Source organism: Taudactylus pleione, unplaced genomic scaffold, assembly GCF_031769625.1.
Source record: "Taudactylus pleione unplaced genomic scaffold, aTauple2 ptg000214l, whole genome shotgun sequence".
Taxonomy (NCBI): Eukaryota; Metazoa; Chordata; class Amphibia; order Anura; family Myobatrachidae; genus Taudactylus; species Taudactylus pleione.
In genome coordinates this window covers 4,683,863-4,707,318 of record NW_028284616.1, presented here as the reverse complement: position 1 = coordinate 4,707,318, position 23,456 = coordinate 4,683,863, and the positions used below count along the sequence as shown (strand labels likewise).

The 23,456-nt window shown below is 39.8% G+C and overlaps 1 protein-coding gene across 4 annotated transcripts in view; it reads right to left on the bottom strand.

The window, feature by feature from the left end:
• Nucleotides 1-23,456, bottom strand: part of LOC148517538 (protein Hook homolog 3) — a 94,539-nt gene that overhangs the window by 36,794 nt on the left and 34,289 nt on the right. For 2 of the 4 annotated variants that reach the window (XM_088478509.1, XM_088478511.1), the window contains exons 2-9: nucleotides 17,715-17,800; nucleotides 16,730-16,802; nucleotides 11,379-11,429; nucleotides 9,490-9,622; nucleotides 7,691-7,758; nucleotides 3,738-3,800; nucleotides 3,539-3,622; nucleotides 1,420-1,482 (exon numbers count right to left, since the gene is read on the bottom strand). In XM_088478509.1, coding sequence (XP_088334635.1) covers nucleotides 1,420-1,482; nucleotides 3,539-3,622; nucleotides 3,738-3,800; nucleotides 7,691-7,758; nucleotides 9,490-9,622; nucleotides 11,379-11,429; nucleotides 16,730-16,802; nucleotides 17,715-17,800 — 621 coding nt within the window. Of the gene's footprint in view, nucleotides 1-1,419; nucleotides 1,483-3,538; nucleotides 3,623-3,737; nucleotides 3,801-7,690; nucleotides 7,759-9,489; nucleotides 9,623-11,378; nucleotides 11,430-16,729; nucleotides 16,803-17,714; nucleotides 17,801-23,456 lie in introns of those variants that run through there. The other 2 variants (XM_088478508.1, XM_088478510.1) reach the window with 2 other exon arrangements.

Sequence of the window (23,456 nt, the reverse complement as noted above, 5' to 3'; positions counted from 1 at the left end):
ACACACAGCAGCAAAGTCAGTGGCACGAGTCTGTACTACAATAATACAAGATGACCTTTGTATGTAGTTATGCTTCAAATGCATTTTATGGTTAAAAACAAACCAAAAAAGCCAATCCAAGAAATAAATATTCGTACACCTCTTTCTATTGCTTATATAAGGAGTTGTAATTTAGGTATACTCACAGGTCTGACTTTCAATACATTTCTAAGTGATGTGGTTGTTAATTACCAATGCTGGCAATACACCTACACGACCAGCATAAGATCAGATTCATCATACGACTTCCCTACGGCTCCCCGGAGCTCCCTGGCAGTCCCGGCAGCATGTTTGTTGTTTTTCTTAGCACAGAATCTGTCGTATGATCGATCCTGTGTCTCACAGGCTCATAAGGGAAACAGTCATTGAAATGACTTAAATTTACACACGATGAATAGCATGAACAAAATAAACGGCACGATCTTCACACGATAGGATGGAACTTACAGTATGGGCTGCACATCTGATCATAAGATCCGATTATAGGAGCTGCGGATCTTATCTTACTAAAATAATACACAATTTTCACAAGGTCCATCTTATGACTCATCGAAAATCGGCCCGAAATCGTGCAGGTGTATGGCCAGCATTACAGTGCAATGCAAATCAACCGTATACAAAATAACTAATGGCTACAATTTCCCACAGTTACAAAATTCACCCATTAAAAAAAGTATTACTTTGTCAGCCTTGGCTGAGGCAGTAGACAGCATAGAGCCTCATGCAGTGACAATACAAAAAAAAAGCACCAACATAATATTGAAAGGACATGTGAGTAATATTACAGTTCTTCATCATATCATTTTCTCCTTAAAAATGTATAATTAACAAACAACTTTTTAGCTGTGCTAAAATAAAGAATTAAATGAAATAAATAATACAATTAAATGTTTATTTTACTGGACTCCAATGCTACCAATGATTCCAAGTGAACACCCAAAGGCTACAGAAGCCATGATGATTTAGGTTTCCTAAGTTTGGTACTAAGGGGTCTATGTACTAAAGCCTTGGAGAGAGATAACGTACCAACCAATCAGCTCCCTTCATGTCACAGGTTGTGTTTGAAAAATGAGAGATAGGAGCAGATTGGTTGGTACTTTATCCCTAAAGGAGTAAAAACCCATACAATCTCACTGTTCACCATCTGTGTAATGTAACGTGCACAGACCACATGCGTTACTTTCTACCCCTACAGAAATCTATTCATGAATAAGTTCTTGGTAACCATATGAATGCTAATTTGCTATAATATTTTTTATTATGATTAAAGTAATATTAGTATTTGTGAGTTAAAAACTCAAAAAACCAGTGCATAGGCAAACCAAAGCGACAATGTGTTAGTAAATATTGATGCTCTGGCATGGACAGTCACAACATTACCCTTTCTTCTAGCTCATTACATTCATATCTCAGTTTATATCGCTCCTCTTGGATATAGTATACCTTTATTTGCATGGAAGGCAAAATAAGATTGGTTAATGGATTTAGCATTGGTGTAAGCTTATTTTGTGTGTGCTCAACATATTAAGAACTGGGATATATTGCTAGGATTAACTTTAAGGTTACTACCATATTACAGATTGTGCAGAGCAGCTGTACATTTGTACACATGGCAATTTGTTTTTTATTCAAAGCAATGATTTCAGCTGTACAAAACAAATACATTTTACTGGCTCTGACAACTTATTATATTACTGTTTGTGTATGTATAAATCTATCAACAAAATAAATTAACAACCTATTACGAACTGTTGAGCTGCTTAATTGTCGGACTATAATTTCTGGAAACAAGTAACCTAAACTGCTCCTTACACACTGTATACATATATTTGACTTGTACATTGTGTGGAAGTAAGTGCGTAATAACATATTGCATGTGGCTAAACACTTATAACCCCCCCCCAAAAAAAGCTAAAGCCACATACAGTACCACTGTTTCGAAGACAAAATATGTTATTGCACAATATAACCTCGCTCGGCTATCTACAATGCCATGTGGTTATATGGTCACATATCTACTGTATTACTTATAAATATTCACATTCTTGGATAATATACTGTACAGCAGAAGTAGTATTTCAGGATTTATTATTATTACTTTTATTCTTTATTTATATGCAGAACAAAAACAAGGTGTATAAACATTGCTGCATCAGCGGTCATAAGACCCAATTTAGCAGTGGGATGCCTAAACCCAAAGGTTTGGTGCAGTTGTTGGCAGTGAGGAGATGATGGCAGAAGTGAGGAGGGAAGAGGACCCTGTTCGTGACAGCTTACAATCTAATACTAAAATAAAAGACCAAAATTATCAGTGTATAAAAAGTATATACATTTGTATATCAATTTGAACTCAAACAGCTTTTTACTTCGATTTGGTATATAGAACAGCTAAAGTAATATGTTCCACAAGCATTTGTGACATTTTACAGAAAACCATGGAGATCCAAAGAAATTATTTTCACAAGTTACATACTATTCTAAGAGGCAATACATACAGTAAGGGGGATACTAGTTATTATGTGGAAAGGAAAAGCAAGTCTTACATTAGACATTCAGTCAACATATAACTTTAGAGACTAATAGGGGTATTCAATATGAAACGTTAACTTCACTGTCGAAGTTAACGTTTCATATCGGAGTTTTTACCTGCGTTAAAGTATCGGGTGCGCTCCCGCTTATTCCCGTATTCAATATAAAATTAATGAAAACAGGAAACTCCGAAGTTGGATTTGCGTAAAGTTACGAATTTTTCCTTAAAAAAATTGTAAGACCCCCCTAAAGTTGTAAAAACATGGGGGATCAATATGGGTACCCCCGTTTTAGCCTTTAATTGAAAGTCAGGGATTTAAATAGCCGCAGCAGGTGTTTTTTTCCCCGACATTGAAGAAGTGATGCAGAAGAGCACTTAGGTGATTTTTTTCATTTTTTTTAAGTGGTCCCATCAAATTTGGGGTACATGAAAATGGGTACTACCATATTTTTATGTCCCTAAAGTAAGTTTTTAAAACTTCTGCATTTGTGCACCTGCCGCTATAATTCTATTCTTCAAAACACCTGCCGCATACTTGCAGAATAGCCCTGAACCTATTTCTCTATTGTTAAACAATTTTTACCCATTTTTTTTTTTTTTCACCCCAATTTTTTAATTAATTTTTAGGGGTGTCCCTATTTTTTTTTTAAACTTTTTTTGACACAGTTCTTTTTTAAATGTCATTCCCAGGGGTGCAGGCTATTTTTTTTAAGCCTGCACACCTAAACCCCAATTCTGCACTTTTTTTCGACACCTATTCAATGGTGAAAGTTATCCCCATTTTTTATCAAAGACTTTTCAAAACTGCGATAAGTCTTTGAAATTGAATACAGTGTAAAAGTCAAACCTGCGATAATGACGTCAAAAGTGCGATATTAACTCAAAAACGATGTTATTGCTCCCATATTGAATACCCCTGTAAATATAGTAATTTTGCTAATCAGCTCCTATTCGTACAGAAAAGCTAACCTGCATGTCTAGTTCATGGCATCGCTGGGCGATTTCTTCTTTTGCTGCCAATGCATCATTCAGCTCTTCCGTAGTCTTCTTTAGCTATTTGGTAAGAAATGATGCAAGAATGAAATAGTTAATAGCTGAAGCAATGCCTAACGTGTTTGGAGAATTGCGTCTTAAAGTATAAGGAGCTTTTAAAAAGAGAGATGGTTACCTGTCGGTCAAGTTCAGCATAAGCGTCTGTTGCAAGAGAGACTGGTGTTTCTTTACTCATCAGCTACAAGTAGACCAAAGAGAGTTACATAACCATTGTATAAATTAACGTGGTTTATAAAAAAAAAGTGAAAATAGAATAAGGGTAACTTGCTAGGTGATAGTACCTAAAATTGGAGCAGTGGAAGCATTCAAGGCATGGTGTCATATGGTAGACTACTTATAAAACTGATCTGAGAAACTTCTAAGAGCAAACTTTGCTGGTTCCAGGGCCCCACATCGCACACCCTGCAGCCAGAGTATACCTGCCCCAGTGCATTCTTCCTCCTCCTACACAGCGCCATCTTCCCAGTGACATCTTCGGAAAGATGGCACCACGCAGTGAAAGCAAGGACTCTGGCAATGAGCCAATGCCTTTGCTATATTTTGCGCATGTCCGAATATCGTTGGGAAGATGGCGTAGCCCAAGAGACGGAACTTACTTGCTGGCACCAGGTAGGATGCAGAGAGATCAAGGGTCCACTCTGGCTTTAACAATTCCCCGGAGGAAGAAGAAAAGAAAAGTCACTTTTTCCCACATGCAGTACAGAAGGAACACTAAGTGCTTTTTTCCAGGTCTTTTCTTTGACAGAATCACAAGTGATGTCATTAGTACCCCATGTCAATATTTAAAAAAAAAGTGTCAGTCTGTCATGAATGCACCTGTGCTGCAGCAAGGAGATATGGAAAACATGGAAAATCTTTTTCACCCATTTCCTTAATCCAGTACAGGTTGAATCTCCCATATCCAAATATTCTGAAATATGGTATTGTTTTAGCATGAGATAGTGAAACCTTTGCTTTTTGATGGTTCAATGTGCACAAACGTTGTTTAGGCACAAACTTATTAAAAATAAAGTATAAAATGACCTTCTGGCTGTGTGTATAAGGTGTATATGAAACATAAATAAATTCCATGTATGTACACAAACTTTGTTTGAGCCACAAAATTATTCAGCCACCACAATACTGATTTATTCCCTGAATATACACAATGCACCTATGATCATATATTTATTTCTGATATGTAGGCTCCCATAATTTAGGTTACATGTTTACTGGAAATAGAATTATGCATTTTCTATGCACTTTTAACACAAGTTCCATGCCTGATTACGCCAAATGAAACCATACAGCTTTAAAGTTTCACATGCGTTTAACTTGTGTTGAAATTTTAATGCTGTAGTTGAGAAGTATATAGTGATCTATAAAACATAAGTGAAAGCACAAATAAATATACATATGCATATGATACATATACATATCATTTTAATCAGCAGAAGCTGCTTGTGCGTCCTATTCACATTGCTTTGCGAATAAGTCTCATTTGAAAGTAAAAAGTTACATGGTGCTAACGAGTCGCACAGCGCTTATGCGTTGTTTAACGCGAGTTGTAGCCCACGGAGGTATGTGGACACCTCTGTATGTGTACAATATACTTTTTTACAAGATTAAAAAATAAATGCATCTCAAATACCAGTGTATATGTAGCCTTATTTGACCACTGACTTACAGCTTATATTTTTTCTCCTTATTCTTCAGACTGTCTCCAATTTACAACATGGACTACACCTCCCAGCATGCCCTGCCACAGTTTTGCTGTTTGGAGATGCTAAAACTGTGGCAGGGCATGCTTGGGAGTGCCCCAGGTTGCCTTCCCCTGGTTTACTTTATCTAATACATGACACTGTATAGATTTTCCTATTCAGTGGGGTTACTGCAGAGTTGAATGCAAGTCAGCTGTAATTGCCTTCATATTGCATGCACAGAACTAAATGCGTATTCACCAATTTGGGGAGTAGTATGTAGCTCGGGAGCAGGACTACCCATATCTATACACTTTGCGCCTTATTCAGACCCGGTCGCTAAGCTGCGCTCGCTCGCTGCCAAAAGGGGCCGGGTATGCAAACCCCGCGATTGCACTGTCTGGCTTAAGGACACCCTCTATGAGGGCGACGGCAGTGAGCGTACGCAGGAGTATAAAGCCGCCCACCTCTCTCTCTTAGCACACGTCATCTCCAGGAAGTGTGTGATCAATCGGGAACATCGAGACCCATCGGAGCTGCATGCAGCACTTGAGGTAGCCCCTACCCCACCGCAAGCACTGCGATCAGTTCAGGCTAAAATACAACCAAATGACGTGTTCAATTACGCTACTTTGCTAATTATGCACACCCATTAAACTGCATTTTGACACTCAGACACGCCTTCATTCGCACAACCACTCCCCCGTTCCCAAGCACCTTCCCCAGTTACCACCCACAAATGTCACTCAAAGTAGCGTCCAGTCTGTGTACTACGAGCGCACGATTCACGGCCGACATGACTGGTTCGCGCATTTGTACTTTGACGCATGCGCAGATGTGCGATAATCGCCCCTAGCGAGCGAGCGCAGCTTAGCGACCGGGTCTGAATCAGGCCCTTTGTTTCATAGTAGTCATACCTGCATAGCCTACAGATTCTGTCAGTGCTCCTACTCAGAAATTAGCCCAAGTGCTAGGCCCCGGTACCACCCAATACCACCAATTACACCATTTCAGCTAAGAAGTGGAGAGGCCACTGAGTTGTGTACATCTCTGAATGGCATGTAATTTTGCAAGCTCCATTCTGGATCATGCGCATATATCCGCAAAAACAACTTGAATTCAACAATGCTTCAGTCCGATACGGCCTAAATTAAAGTTAGGAGTTAATCCAGCTACAATTTGCAATCTGCTGCCGAGGATCACATTTCTAATGTTTGGACAGACTTAAGAAGGAGGTCTGTCATAGCTCAACTATAAATCACAGTGCTAAAATAATATTGCCCTGTAAATTCCCTACATGCAAACATAACAACATTTGCACCCCTTACATCACAATATGATTTGCACCATTTATCTAGATTTGCTTCTAACTCTAAATAAGGCTATCTTTTTTGAATCTTTATTGTAGTTTTATAAATATGCTAATTTTATTTTCATCACAACCACTAAAAAAAAGCTAATTTACTTACTTTATGAAAACCATATTGTTTTTACAGTTTAATTATACTTTATTTCTCCATGCTATGCTGCATACTGTATCTCCACATTAAAAAAAAAAAGATCATCTTAAACAAACTAGATGAAGTTAATTTCTTTTGGAGAGTACGACACCAAAACCTTCTCGCACCAGTTTAACAAGGAACTCCTGTCACTGCTGTGCTCATTGTAGACCTTGCTGCTTCTAATATCTAACTATCAGTCCATGGCTTTCTGCGTACTGTACCTCCAATCCCCTCCTCACATCTTCACTTTGCTACTGTCACATGCAGCCTCACTTTACTAACACAATCACATTATAGGGCAGATTCACTGCTTCCCACAGCACCTGCACAGAAACTGCAGAAAGAATCTGTACTGGTGACCCTTCTAATGATATATGATTGGCGGGATACGGTCAGTATCCCAGGGGATGCCGGCGCTTAGAATACCGGCTCCGGAAGCCCAACACCTGTCAGAATCCCAGCACCAGCATCCTGAAGGTAAGTAGCGGGGTCAGGTGGAGGGTTAGCGTTAGGTTTAGGCACTAGGAGGAGGGTTAAATTTAGGGTGCGGGGAGAGGGAATTTAGGTACTAGTGGGGAGGCTAGGTTCAGGCACTGGGGAGGGAGGGTTAGGGTAGGGATCCAGCATGCTGGCATCCCATACACAACCCACGATTGGCAACAGGTTGTCCTATCCTGCCCAGTTCAAAACTGGGTACATATGGAACTAAAGGAGAGGATGACTGAATTCAAAAAGATGCTCAGATACTAGTCAACCATAACCTGAAAATAAACTTGATATTCAGTTTGCTATAGTTGATTTCATAGATCAACTAACAGAAAAAAAAAATCCAAATGGATATGGAAAGTAAATTAGCATTACTCAAGAACACAATAATATAACCTTACCTCCTGAATAGCTGTCATCACCATATGCTGTACAGACTCTTCCATCATCATGATGGTTTGGATATATTCTAGAAACATATGATGTACACTTTTACATTGTAAAAATAGTTAGAAACATTGTTGTCATAGCAAGTCTGAATGAATTACCAGAATTAAACTATTTTCTTCTATAAAACATATCTGTCATGTTACTAGTGTTTCCCATAGAGCTACTGTACCATTAACAATGTTTTTTCCTGTCTGCACCAATCTTTGTAAACTCTAGAGACTGTTGCGCATAAAAAAAGACATGAGATCAGCAGTATTTGAGATAACAACTGTACCTCTTGACAATGTCTGCATGCTTTCATGCATTGAGTTTTTGCCACATGAGTGGCTGATTAGATATTTGAGTTTCTAAACAGATGTATCGCTCATTGTAAAATGTATACTTTATTACGATGTCTTGGATCACAAAGCAGTTTTTATTAAGTATTAATATACAGCCCAAAATCACTCCGCCAAGGACACCAGAACAGAAATCCAGTGCCATGGTGACTCATGAAGCATTCTAATTTCTAACTGCTAATATAAAACAACAATCATCTACCTTATATTGGTATCAAAATACCAATATAAAATAGAAATAACAGTCACTCTCCCCATGTGAATGAAATGTTGCAGTGCATGCTGTAAAATAAACAACTGCACTGCAACGTTCCAGGTTTTAATACCAGTCCTCAGGTATGTATTTATTTCCAGTTATGTTGCCCAAGGATGGGTATCACAGGTACATACTAAGTGTGATTGCATATACTAGATTTGTTTAGATAATGTGCTAGCCCGAGTATCCATTAGTGCAATGACATATAGAATCATTTTCATTTGTATATTCCAGATCCCACATTACTCATTGATGTTCATTATTATTTTTAATATACCTGTTTTTATATATGTTTGTCTTTTTTTTTCCACTATTTGTTTACAGACGCTGTGTTGCTGAGCAACTTCGTCAGGTATCCCATGGTGCACTATCCTGGATGTCCCTGTCGGATGACGTCATCACGCTGTCGGAGCGGTGCTTGAGCCGGCAGCGTGTCGTGGTGCTCGACGGGGACGGACAGGTGAGTGCAATGTATGTTTAATGTGTAGTAGGTCTATAGGTATATATAGATGCTTTTTATTACTGTTTGTTATACATGTATCCCTGAAGACAGGTGTTAACCCCGAAACGTCGGATTAAAGGATTTTTATTCTTCTTGAAAAGCCTGCAGAGTGCCGCCTTGTCTTTTCTCTGTATATTTGGACGGGCCGTCATCCTAGGAGGGCACCGCGGCCAGTTATTTTCTTCAGTGAGACAGGAGTGCCGGGCCAGTTATTTTCTTCAGTGAGACAGGAGTGCCGGGCTTGTTTTTTCTGAATATATATATATTCATTCAGAAAAAACAAGCCCGGCACACGTGTGTGTGTATGTATATATATATATATATATATATATATATATACATACACACACACACATATATATTATTTATATATAATATATATATATATATATATATATATATATATATATATATCTCTCAAAGCCACAATTTATTCTATTCTAGTTAATAAATGCTTGTTCAATAGCAGTGCCTAAACATTTTCTCTAATAGCAATTATAGGCATTACAAAAGTTTTGCTTAGTAAAGTTTTAGGGTTCAAATAACGCAAATGAGCTTCCATGGGTACCCTGGTGGAAAATGATTGAGACCCACTGATGTAGACGATATTTTGGTTTGGCACATACATGATAAAACATGATATAAGTGGATTACCTTGCTTTTGTTCACATTTTACAGCACAGCCTAATATAAGCTGGAGCATTCGTCCAAGTTCTGATGCATCGGAGTGTTCTCCAACCAAGTTAACATCTGGAAGTGTAAAATCATTTATCTGATGGCCCAAAATCTGAAAACAGTGCATATCAAATCATTATTAGAACATTTTTTAAACATCATAAAAAAAAAAAAAAAATAGAAATAATTTTTTTAAAATATAGTAATTTACATCAAGAACTGTTAACGTAGCTGTGGATGGGAGTATGTATTTGCCAAAAAAGCAGATTTAATGCAATAGAAAATAATTTAAGGCAGTAAATGTTTTCCATTACAATGTACATTTTAATGTGCATATATATATATTAATATATTAAGAACATTGTATCTGCCTGTCCTTTCCAAGTTAGCGCAAAAACTACTGAACCGATTTTCATGAGAACTGCATCACTTTGTAATGGAAAATCCCAGAAAAAAACTGCATGTTGTTTCATCTCAATCCTTCAAGTTAAAGCTGGGCAATAAGAAAAACAACATTTATTGACATCAATGTAAGAGATACTGTAGGACTGGCTCCATGCATGCAGCCAGTAAGGGGTGGGGGGGAGGTAAGTGCTTTGGGCCCGCGATCACTTGTATAGGATAAGCTACATAGCAGTCTGTGCACAGGGTATACAGTGACATTGGTGTGAGTGGTGGGTGAAGGTTCTGCAGCCACCAGCCTGTATAGCGCGCTGGCCACGTGGGTCACTCCCGTGACAGGGCCCCTATGGAAAGCAATACAACTAGAAAACCTCAAAATAACAAAAATGTTGGCAGAAGTGATTTCATCGTGGGTAAAGCCGCAGGCAACCGCTAGTTTTAACATACAATTTTAAAATGTACATACAAATAAAGTTATAAAAAATGATTCCGAAGTTGCACAATAAAACAAAAAACCTCTTGAGGCTCCAAGGCTTTGTCCAAGTTTGGGCACCCACCTGAACTGAACTGTGGGTTCAAACCCTACCGTTACCAGATACAAGCCTCAGGACGGAGCTACTTGGCAGGTTTTTTGCACTTGAGTCATCTGAAAATCCAAATTCCTTAGATAGGTGGCTCCAGTCAGCACATTCATTAAAGCCCTCACAATAGATTAAAGAGCTACAAATCTCCTAGTTATTCGACGAGGACGAACCAGGAGACTGTGCTGATTAATTTGATTTGTGACACTTGTTTATCTGTGTCACTGAGTCAGCATACACATTGTTACGATGCAGTAACCGCAGCTTTTGTCCACTCCAAGTTCAGTATACAGACTCAGTTGCATACAGATATACAAGTGGCACATATCAAAGTCATCGGCATAGTATCCTGGTGCGTTCTAGGGGCATCGCATTGCGACAGACATATTTTCTTAAAAAAAAAAAAAAAAGATGCCCAACGCTAGCAGAGTTACACAAAACCTGGCGGCTCATACTAATCGTGCTGCATGGCGTATTGCGGCTAGATGAGCAAGGACACATTAGTAGCTCCAGTGTAACAGTATATCATATAAAAAGTAGGGATGTGCAGGCTCGGATAGGTTCGAGTTTGCCCGCCGAGTTCGGATTTTTCCCTCCAAAAAACGTGACTCAGAAAGAGGCAAAACATCATCTTGCATGTAGAAACATCATCATTCCTAGACAAAATCAAAACGACATCTTGCATGGACAAACATCATCAATCCTGGACAAAAAATGGACGAACCTCATCATTCCTGGACTTTTGTCCAGGATTGATGATGTTTGTCCATGCAAGATGACATTTTGCCTCTTTCTGAGCCACGTTTTTTGGAGGGAAAAATCCGAACTCGGCGACACGAACCTATCCGAGTCTGCACATCCCTAATAAAAAGATATTTTAAATACCTCATGATTGTAGTCCAAAATGCCTTTCAAAATCTTCTTCAGATTACTAATCTAAAACAAAGAAGGACATGTTATTTTTTAGAGTGTAGTACATGCAAGAGAACACAGAAACAAATAAGAGTCATACAAAAACAGTGGATCCTAAATTAAGACTAATTTAACTCTGGATGTCAGGTGAAATAAAAACAAAATAACTCGGTGCTATGGATTTGAGATAATATAATGCAAAGGATAATTATTTTGTGTATATTGGCTAAGCAAAGTGTAACCACCAGTCCTCAAACCAATCCAAGGACATAAAGGACAGGACACCTGCTCAGATTTAAACATAAACCTTGTGCTAAACCTCGTGCTCCCAAGCAGCCAAGAAAAAGATTACTGCTAGACTGGGTGGCTCTCACTCAGTAGGTCATACTAGCTTGCAGCCTTCTGGGATAGGCAGTATTTGAAGCCTACAATGCACAGGCGACTCTACATGAAGGTAAATTAAACTAGTAAATTAATAAATGTAGAAGAAGAATGAAAAAGACCAACAAATACATTACAAAAAAAAAACCCTAACAAAATAAACTAACAAACTATTCACTAAAACTCAGTAATGCAAATGAAGGAATTACTTTAAAGGAGATTTCATGGAGAGCAAACCTGCAAATCAAAGCTCTGCTCTACATATTATTATATAAAAATGGGTATTGCTTGAAATAAGTAGTTTCCCAGCGTTAAGCTCCCGGGTTACCACAAGAGACCAAACTGATAAGCTTAACCAACAAATGTACTAACGGTACACATATATATATATTGAGCACATACTTCTGAATCAGTATTTTTAAAATTGCCACACTATCAGGCGCTTGTCCTTGTCCCCCTTTTCTTGTATTTTTAAAAACCAACTGCTCCGCCAGGCAGTAAACCAAGAGGACTGAGTAGCCACCCACATAAGAAATGGAATATAGTGTCATCAAAAGAACTATTTTTGTTCTAAGAATACACCAAATATAGAACCAGATACTACACACAAATGAGAAGCAGCGCCGCAATTCAATATATTATAATATATATTACATACACACACACACAGTATATTATACATACACGCGAGGGTGAGGCACAAATTATCCACACTCTGGCTTTAGAATTCATTTTAATCAACTTTCAGAAAAGACAAATACATTATTTTTTACATAATATCCCTGCTTTTCAATACACTTTGTCCATCTGTCAACAAGCTTTCGTATTCCCTCATTAAAAAAACGTTTTAGGTTGAGCTTCGAGCCATGAATGCACCGCTGTCTTCACCCAAGTTTGTCGTGGATTATTGCCTAGGCAGAGCCATGGCTGATTTGCAAATGCTTTGCAACATAATCTACTGTCACTTGTCTATCCAACAGAACCAGTTCATGTGCATGCTCAATGTTCTCATCAGTCGTGGAAGTGGACGGCCGTCCGGCTCCTCCTTCATGGCTGACATTTGAGCAACCTTCTTTGAACTTCTCTATCCATTCATACACACGTCTTTGTGACAAAACACTTTCTCCATACTGTGCACAAAGTCTTCGATAAATATCGGCATCAGACACACCCTCAGACCACAAAACTAGTCACTGCGCGCTGCTCTTCTTTCCTGGAAATCACAAGTGGGGCAGCCATTTTTTCTTGCACTGCAGTCACAAATTAACTAACGTAACAGGTTCAAACCTGCACAGCAGTAACTGGGGAGACAGTGACCTAGTACGGGAAGCGGTGATAAAATAGTACAGCAGAAGGTATAATAAACTGGAGTGCGGATAATTTGTGACTCACTATATATATTATATATATATATATATATATATATATATAACAGTAGTTGCAGTGCCGAAAATAGTCTTGCTTTGCGTACAAGGGACCACTAACTAAATGAGGTAAAAAAGTATATACAGATGAGTTTATTGGTTTAATGTTTTTGATAGGGAGATGGAAGAATCATTTGGAATGGGGTGCGGTCATAATCCCGACTGTGGCCATTCCGGCACTCAGAATGCCAGAGATAAAATCGTAACACGTCAGAATCCAGGCGCCAACATCCCAACTGCCAGAATCTCGAAGGTAAGTAGCGGGGTTAGGGAGGAGTCTTAGTGTTAAGGCACTAGGGGGAGAGTTAGGTTAGGAACTAGGGGTGGGGAGGTTAAGTTCAGGCACTGAGGATGGAGGGTTAGGGTAGGGAGAGGGGGAGGGTTAGGATACCGACCGACAGGTGTCTGTATCCTAACCCTGTCAGTATTCTGACCGTCGGGATCCCGTACCCAACCCCTTGGAGCTACCCAGTGACAATGTATGATTTTTGTATGAGTGTAACACAGGCCATGCAAAAATGTTATGCCACATAGAATATTTGCAACAGCTGGGTTATGGCACATATTCAGTCAAATATATAAATCCATATAGCGAATTGCATATAAGGGATGTAGTCAGTATCTCTGCAGTGACCATACCTGCAGCAGAATCCAGACTGTCAAAATACAGACGAATCCTGACAGTAAGTATCAGGGTTAGAGTTCAGTTTAAGGACTAGGAGGAGGGTTAGGGTTTGTCTGCTGTTCCATATAGTTGTGTCCAGCTTATTAATGCTCATCATTGCAAGATAAGGAAAAATGGCTTCTATGATGTAATATTTGTAGAGCACAAAGAGAATAATCATTAATGTTAGGGTTGGGCGGGCTGGCAGCAGATTCTTTGTAGTTTGCACAAAAACAGCTGGATGAGTCCATACTGCTCAATGTTGCACATGATACTGTGGGCATAATGGTGTCTAACAGGGTGGCTCACCAAACACACTTTCACATGAAGCCCAGTGAGCAGGCACTTACATTGACTTGTTGGGGCATGCTATTTTCACGTAAATGAAAAGTTCCACTTATTGCTCATGGAATGAATCAGCCCACCCATATTCAACACACCATTGACCTATTGCTTATCTATATAGACAATCATATTTGAAAAAAAAAGTGTGTGTTTAGTGATACAGCCATTGTATAGATCTTTAGTATAGCAGCTGACTGTGGCTGCTTTTCTGGACACACACATTCTTATCACTTCAAGCTAGCACTTCAGAACAAGTATAAAAAGAGAACCCTATTTATTTTAGATTATAGTTAAGCTGCATCTGTCACTGGGAACAATGGGTAGCTAAACAAGGATATAAAAGAAATGTGCACTGCTTACAAGGGGACACAAAACATTTGTAGACAGCACTCTATTTAAAATAAAAGAATGTAAAATGATTTACAGCATGACAGGTACCAGTTTCCCTATAAACCAAAAAACATGTGAGGTGCTAAATGGCGCTCAAAAATACAAGATATACAAATTCCAAATACTAGCAATTTATTAAATAAATGGTGTAAATAAATACAATAGAGTCACAACTAAATAACTCCCGGGAGTAAAAAATAATAAGCAATAGTGTGCATAAATAAGAATAAGAATGCACCTGCTTCTTGAGAACGGTATACGGAGAAACGCGTTGAAGGTCCAGGTGTTATCCCTGCCACACTATGCTGCACTTTATATTGACTGCTCTGGCCACTCGGTTTCCCGGATCCGGCATTACACTTTGGATCTCTGTCAGCGTGGATCCCTTTGTTACTGTGGGATGATTGCCGTTCTTTAGCCCGTGATCTTCACCCTATGACCGCACGTCAGCTGGAGTGCTGTGATGCCCTGTCTGGCTAGCTACTGCACAGCCAGCCACCTGTGGAGGAGACCCTATCAACAGCGGGGTACTGGCTGTTATTCTTATCTGCCGCCGACAGAACTGCTGAACCGGAGCCTGGTGTCCGCTATTACAGACATTTGAGAAGTCTATCGGTCTGTTACCTTATTGGGTGAGTCTGCAGCTCCCCATTAAGACACTCGGCAGCGCGAGCTCACTGTAGCTCCCGTTTTCCACTGTTCATTTACAGTCAGAGATTCAGCTGGAGCTTGAAACTCACCTACTCTTATTGGTGAGTATTTTCTATCTTTACCAAGTGGGCATTAGCTCAGAGACTTTGAATTTTTATCACTACAGTGTTTCTTTACACCATACAAATATGGAATGATAACCAAAGGCATTTCTTGAGAACTATGTTTCCTGATTGGTGCTAGAGACTCTTTATTACTGTGTCCTATTCTATTTTTGCTAATTATGAATTCATTTATCCCCAACATTGCTATCTGTGTATTTTTATAGATTTGACTGGTTTAATTTATTTTTATTTAGGATTATTTCTTTCTTATTCATGCACACTATTGCTTATTATTTTTTACTCCCGGGAGTTATTTATTTGTGACTCTATTGTATTTATTTATACCATTTATTTAATAAATTGCTAGTATTTGAAGTTTGTATATCTTGTATTTTTGAGCGCCATTTAGCACCTCAAATGTTTTCTGATTTTTAGTTTTTATGTGTGGAGTCTGGCATTCACCACGTGGTTGGTGCTTTGGCAGCTATAGGTAATTGATATCATTACCAACAGGTGCTTCTTTTTAGAGCAATATAAATTCCTTTGTATTTCTACCAGTTTCCCTATACATAGAATATTTTGTTGATTACAATGTAATGTTTGTGGTGGGTGCGAGATTATTTGAAACATACTTATTTGGTAAAATGGATAGCATTGTCCCAATTGACCAAGTTGCAGAGGTATGTCCCATTAGTGTTTCTCAGCATAGTTACTAGCCTGCAGGGCAGTGAAATGTGATTGGTGAGGATTGTAGGAGGTAAGGGGCAGACGAATATACAGCATATAAATGTCAAAATGAAGTGGCTAAAATACACAGATGTACACAGAGCACCAGTGTGGCACTAGCCTAAGTTTACATATTTTCATTTGCACCGTCATTAAAGTCTGTTATATTAGGCCTTATTTTGGGTATAAAAAAAAGATTAAGTTCTACTGCCTATGAAACCACGTGAATGTGTATGTTATCTTGAGTCAGTGACTTAAATGCAAGTTTGAATGGAGCAGGCAATGCTCTCAGACGTGCTTAGGTAGGGAAGGGATCACCGGAATAAACAGTTTTAATTTTCAGACCCATTTTTGGGTATTGTACTAGTTCAATTACCAAAATTGGCACTACTGTGTGAGGTCTTACTGATACAGTCAATGAGTTCACCATCCACATATTTTAAGCGATTGCTTGTAACATGATTGTCAATATTAAGCCAGTATTACTATTGTTTAATGATATAGCTTAAGTCATTTACGCAGCACTGCAGAGAGAATATTTAATAATTCACATATTCAGTCAAAATGAACTATGTAACACAGGAATCCAAGAAGGCAAAAAATTGCATATAAAGGTAAAAAAATAGACCTTAAAAGTACCTTGAGCCTCCAATTGTCTCCCACATCTGTTTTAATCCGATTTAACCAGTTCTCATGAAAGTATGCTGGGTCTCTGTTGAAAACAAATAATCACATGCCATAAAACTTCCTGTGAATCAGGGCTACAGTTCTTGTAAATCTTCTCGAAGTGGAAAAATGTGGATCTGTTTAAGCAAATCAATATAAGATACATAAATATTAAACTATGCCGGGATGATTTAGGGGGAGGGGGAGTGGTATGCAATTGTTGCTTGGTCTGCGAAAATGAATGGGCGCCCGACAGAGCAATTCAATTAATTATTGTGCTTGACACGCTCAGAAGGACCAGGCTGGGCGCCCCAAACCACAGAAATGTGTGTTCAAGTGGCTCTCACGCCTGATAGGAGCAACAACTGAATTGCTCCGTCGGGTACCCATAAGTTAAAGGCACGATAAAAAAAATCTATTTAATTACCCCCTTTGTTTTCGCTACAAAACACTAAATAAAGACAAAGTTAAAGATGTAGGAGGGTAAGGACAACACATTAAGGGGTACATTTACTATGTAGAGCTTTTCATACTGTAGCTTATGCATCTTCAGCGGTTTTGGATTTAAAGGGTCAATAACATTAAATGCAAGCACAGAAGCAAAATTGATTTCAGCTGCTACATTCACCTCTAAATACATCTGTGACAGATCGTCGGGATGTAGAAGCGATCCTGCAACCCGGCATCGCAGGATCGCTGAAATCCAACATGTTGTATTTCACAGATATGCCGATCATGATCAAAACAGATCGTGATTGGCAGATCGGTGAAATTTAACATGTAGAATATCACTGATCCTGCGACGGATCGCGGAACATTGATGATCACCGGTCGGCGTTTCCATCCCATCGCAGATGTATGGGGGACTTAAGTCTGTTACTTTACACACACACTCACTTTTAAACCTGTAACTTTACTTTTATACACACACACTTCATATTCAAAGATGAATACTTACATTTTCTGGAGGACCATGGCCATTGCCACACCACTTGTAAGGTCTTCTACTGTTTTGCATGGTGCATCTACGTGAAATGTCTGTATCTGTATAAGAAACAAAACAGTGTAAATCAACAGAAAGAAACAATTAAAATTCTGAACTGAGATTAAGGCATTATTCAGTTATTAATCAGAGGAAGACCTTTCACAGTATTACAAAAACACAAGGCAAGACAGGAAAACTTGCTTAGGTCTTTATACTGTTCAGCAGACTTGTCAGGTGCATGCAAAGCATCGGATTCACTTAAGGACTATGAGAACACCAACAATTTATATATAAATCTCCAGCACATACAAATGGCGGCACTCAAAGACTTATCAGGTGAAGTAACTTTGTATTGGAAGAATCACATCTGTGAGTGCCGTCGTTTGTGTGTGCTGGTCATTTATACTAAGAAAAGAGGGTAAGTGGTTCACTGGCACTGCCCCTTATAAACCTTATACAATATATGACAAAGGTGAAGAGAGAAATTGAAACACTTTATTAATTTGCAAACAAACCCTAGATTAGGGGTAAAACAATCACGATATCTTAATAGTACTTTTCAGATCAGAAATATCATTGGAACAATTCATTATGATTAAAACGACCATATGAATGGGATGGTATTGATGATGGTATCATCAGCCTTAATGATCGTAATTTCATTGCCTTTTGAAGTTTGAGTGGCAGAAAATCAATAGGTTTTGTGAATTTTCAGATCATGTATGTATCATATATACACACACACACAAATATATATATACATGGAATCGGTATGACATACTGTCGGACTAAAGTAAGTAATACCGACGCCGGAAGGCAGAAGAATGAAGATCCCGACAGGGTAAGTATTTAAACTATTCTTAACCCTTAGGGGTGCCTAACACTAACCTCCCCCCGGCGGGTGCCTAACCCTGACACCCCCATCCCCTAGCCTAACCCTCCCAGGGGGGTGCCGGCTTCCTGACCGCATAACACACATATATATATATGCAAATAAAAAGGATATCAGTCAGAAACATTATAGTAAAAGGGCGGGAAATATGTTGAAGTCATATTTTAACAGAATTGGCAACAGCATTGCAGTGCATATCCAAATTAGAAGTAAAAATACCTTGAGCAAGGTGAAACATTGCTTGAAATGAAACTCATGCTACAGTATGTACTGTAGTCACCTCTGCCCCACAGACAAGAGCAGAGAGAAACCACTAATAAACTCAAGCAGGTTACAGAGTATGCTATAATATGCTCACTTCATTTTACACAATTTTTGTTAAATCCCATATACATAGACCAACAACTGAATCAAGTTAACAATGTAGTAAGCCTATAAATTGAGGCATATGATAACTTATATGTATGTAACACTAACCGAGGTTAATTGCTATTTTGGTATTATTTTACCAACTTCTTAGTATATAGACCAAATATATATAGTGATATGGTTATGCCATATAAATGTTAAAAATAATTTGCATTCCAAAAAAGCAAGAACTAGAAAAGTTCCGGGGTGCGCTATTACACAAAATAAAATTGACTTGTATGAATGTTTGAAAGCTCTTTAAAGAGTTAAAAGACAAAGAATACCTGTTACAGACTGCAAAGAGCTGTTCAGCTCAGCAAGAACACTTATGCCCAATAGTGTGGCAGCTGCTAATTAAAGCACCTCTTGGATTTCCTGCTATTTAGCGGCCCTATCCAGGTCAGCATCAAAGTGTAGCACTTCTAGGCAATTACACAGAGTGCCCAGTCATTTGGAGAAATTGCTACTTGAAGGGCACGGATCAATTTCTAATACCAGTGGTTACCAAGGGCTACAGCTGCTATTAACCTCATTTTTTTTTATTCATAACCCTAAAGGGTTAAATGAAACACTGGGCTTGCAGTGTTTTTTATTATATCACAGGGTCACTTTAGCCTGCTCTTGTGCATACTTATGTGCATTCATTGATATTAATTAGTTCTAGATAAGTGTGATTGCATATACTAGATTTGTTTAGATAATGTGCTAGCCTGAGTATCCATTAGTACAATGACATATAGAATCATTTTCATTTGTATATTCCAGATCCCACATTACTCATTGCTGTTCATTATTATTTTTAATATACCTGGTTTTATATATGTTTGTCTTTTTTTTTCCACTATTTGTTTACAGACGCCGTGTTGCTAATGCTGGGCATACACTGCCAGATAAAATGTCTGTCAGACCGACAGACATTTTATCTGGCTGCCTGCCAGCCGCAGATGTCGCCGGCATACACTGTGAGAGAAATCTCACAGTGTATAGCCCGACATCCGCGCTCCGCCCCCGGGGGAGGAGACATTTCCCTGTTCCTTCCGTAGGAAGGAACACAGGAAATGTCTGTCTGTTGGCCGCGCTGGGCATACACTGCCCGATGCGGCCGACAGTTTCCCGGGTAAATATCGCATCGGACGGGCATGCTGGACAATCCAGCATGCCCGACCGAGCAATATTTAACCCTCGGTCGCCCGCATACACGCTGCAATTATCGCGGCGATCCACCGATATCGGGTGGATCGTCCCGATAATTGCAGAGTGTATGGCCAGCATAAGCAACTTCGTCAGGTATCCCATGGTGCACTATCCTGGATGTCCCTGTCGGATGACGTCATCACGCTGTGGGAGCGGTGCTTGAGCCGGCAGCGTGTCGTGGTGCTCGACGGGGACGGACAGGTGAGTGCAATGTATGTTTAATGTGTAGTAGGTCTATAGGTATATATAGATGCTTTTTATTACTGTTTGTTATACATGTATCCCTGAAGACGGGTGTTAACCCTGAAACGTCGGATTAAAGGATTTTTATTCTTCTTGAAAAGCCTGCCGAGTGCCTCCTTGTCTTTTCTCTGTATATTTGGACGGGCCGTCATCCTAGGAGGGCACCGCGGCCAGTTATTTCCTTCAGTGAGACAGGAGTGCCGGGCTTGCTTTTTCTGAATATATATATATTCATTCAGAAAAAACAAGCCCGACACACGTACGTGCGTGTGTGTATATATATATATATATATATATATATATATACTGCGCTGAACTATAAGAAAAAGTAATGGGGATTCCATAAATATAGTCCTTAGAATTACAACGAATATGAAACATTTGGGCGTCTTCCGGTCTTGCCATTGTGAGTTTCACATTGGGAAAACTATCCCGATATACCCCTGATGAAGTCCTTATAAGGACGAAACGCGTCAGGTGTCATTTTGGTCATTTCTACCCCTCTAGGGGAATACCAATATCATACAAAAGGTGGGACAGTGTTATTGACCACCTATTCTAGAATTGTTCACTTTTTTTATTTTAATGTATATTATGTTTTGTTCAACAATAATTTTTAATTAATAAAATATCTTTTATGATACTAATAGTGGCCGTTGGGCCTTCTTGGGTGATTTTTTCTTGGTATGCGAGTACGCCTAGTCGGCATAGGCCCTCACTTTTTATACACTCTGAACACTGGGCCTGATTCAGACCCACTCGCGAGCGGGTCGATGTTGCCCAAGTGCGCATGCACACGATGGAGGCGGCTCCGTCGTGCGCATGCACGAGACCCGAATAACGACGGCCTAGCCGTCGTTATGGGTCTCGCTCCAAAGGGGGTGTGGCTGCCCAGACGGAGGCGTTCCCATGGGAACGCCTACTGTCTGGGACCGGCCCCACTGACATGACTAGTGATGTCAGTGGGAGTGCTTTTGGCTCTGATAGAGCCAAAAGCACTCCATGGCTTGCGGCAACGAGACGCTACCGCATGGGTCTCGTCGCAAGCCCGATGGTCGCGCTGGTCTTGACTATCGCAACCATCATTTTGGCAGCTCGCTATAGCTGTGAGTTGTCACCCACAGCTATGCGAGCGGCCGGGAGGCCGCTCCAAAGGGTAGGAGCGACGGCCCTGATTCAGAGCGAGCACTCTGTCAGAGCGTCCGGCTCTCAATCAGGGCCACTGTTCATTGGTCTCAGAGGTGATTATAAAATTAAGTGTGCATGTTGCAATTTCTTTCAATAGACTTCTTATTTACAGGCACTATTATTCGGATTTCCATAATCAGCTAATCATGGATCAGCTAATCATGCAACTTTATATCTTCTTAAGTCTGGCAGACCAGTTTCAGGAGGCACTAGTGCTCATTTTATTTAATTTTAGAATCACTATTTGGTACTGAATCCTTGCATTTGTATGAATATACTTTTTATTTATTGTATACCGATTGAATTTGTGCAATTAAATTAAATTTAGTGTAATCTGCCTGCGCTCCCATCTTTTTCTCTTCAGACTGCAAAGAGCTGTACAGCTCAGATAGAACATGCCCAAAAGTACGGCACTTGCTAATTCCTCTAGCATAAGAAAACATCAATTTTCATTTATGTATGCATGCGGGGTGTGACAGCACAAACCCCTACTGTAATTGTTAAGAGTGTAATAAATAATGACCTCAAGATCATGGGAGTCAGTTCTGAAATTGTTTTTGCTGCCTTGTTATCTTACAAAGTTGGTACATGCACTGCATTAATAAACTTTTTTCCTTTCCTTGAGAAAATCAAGTCCAGTGTTCTCCCCAGGCTGTTTTCTGCAGGCACATCTCCAGGCAGAAACAGCCAACAGCCCGGCAATTTCCCCTGCCGACCCCTGCTGCTGCTAAAGAAGCCTCCGATCGCTTCAGAGGCAAGCGTTCCCAGTGGTGCAGTGAGGAGCCTGCCCTGCGCGCCTGCTGGATCTTGTTAGATCCAGTCAGAGCGAGGCAGCGGGAGTGGGAGCGCGAGCGGCGAGCAAGTTAGGGTAAGTTCTGTGCTGGGGCTTGGACCAGGACCAGTCTGGGGGCACTATTTAAGTCTGGGGGCACCGCATAAGGGACACTAAGCCTGGGGGCACTGCGTAAGAGGCCAGCCTGGGGGCACTGCGTAAGGGGCCAGTCTGGGGGCACTACTTCAGCCTGGGGACACTGCATAAGGGCAAAGCAAAACTACAGGTGAAAACTACAGGGGGCACTGTATAAAGGGCACAAATACAGGGGGCACTGCATAATGGGCACTTTTGACTGAGCGCCAGTGGGAGAGCAGCCTCAGACCTGTCGGGCTGGAATGGTAAGGGAGATACCCCTTTTCCCGGCGCGCGCATAATTGCGAAGACCCCCACCCGGCTACTTCTTGATGCCACACGGATGGAAAAAATTTCTGGGGAGAACACTGAAGTCATTATTTCAATGTTCATTTCATAAAGCAGAATTACTTTGATCAGCTAGGCAAACGACTACATCACATATTCATGGACTTTATGGACTGTGCATATTGTTCATTTTTGGGAAATTGTATAGGAAGTAACTTAAGTCACATGACAAATTCTCATTTAGTCGTTTGACAATAGTTTTCACTTCTTCTAACCAAAATAACATTGTTGACATCCTGTTTGGCACTCTGTGTATAATACAAAAAAAAGAAAAAATTGGCACCACATAATTTCCGCTAAACTGTGAAATTAACAACAGTATTTGTTCTCCATAATATTTTCTCTGTTAATATTAACATTGTTTTTGAAATTACAGTGACAAAACTATTGGCGCTCTAGACTTCATATTTGGTAGCAAAGCCTTTGGCGACACTAACTGTAAGCATCCACTTCTTCTAGTCATGGCTGAGTTATCCGCATCTTTCTGCCGGCAAACTACTGCAGTACTCCTAGAATGGAAGAGTAGCTTCTCCAA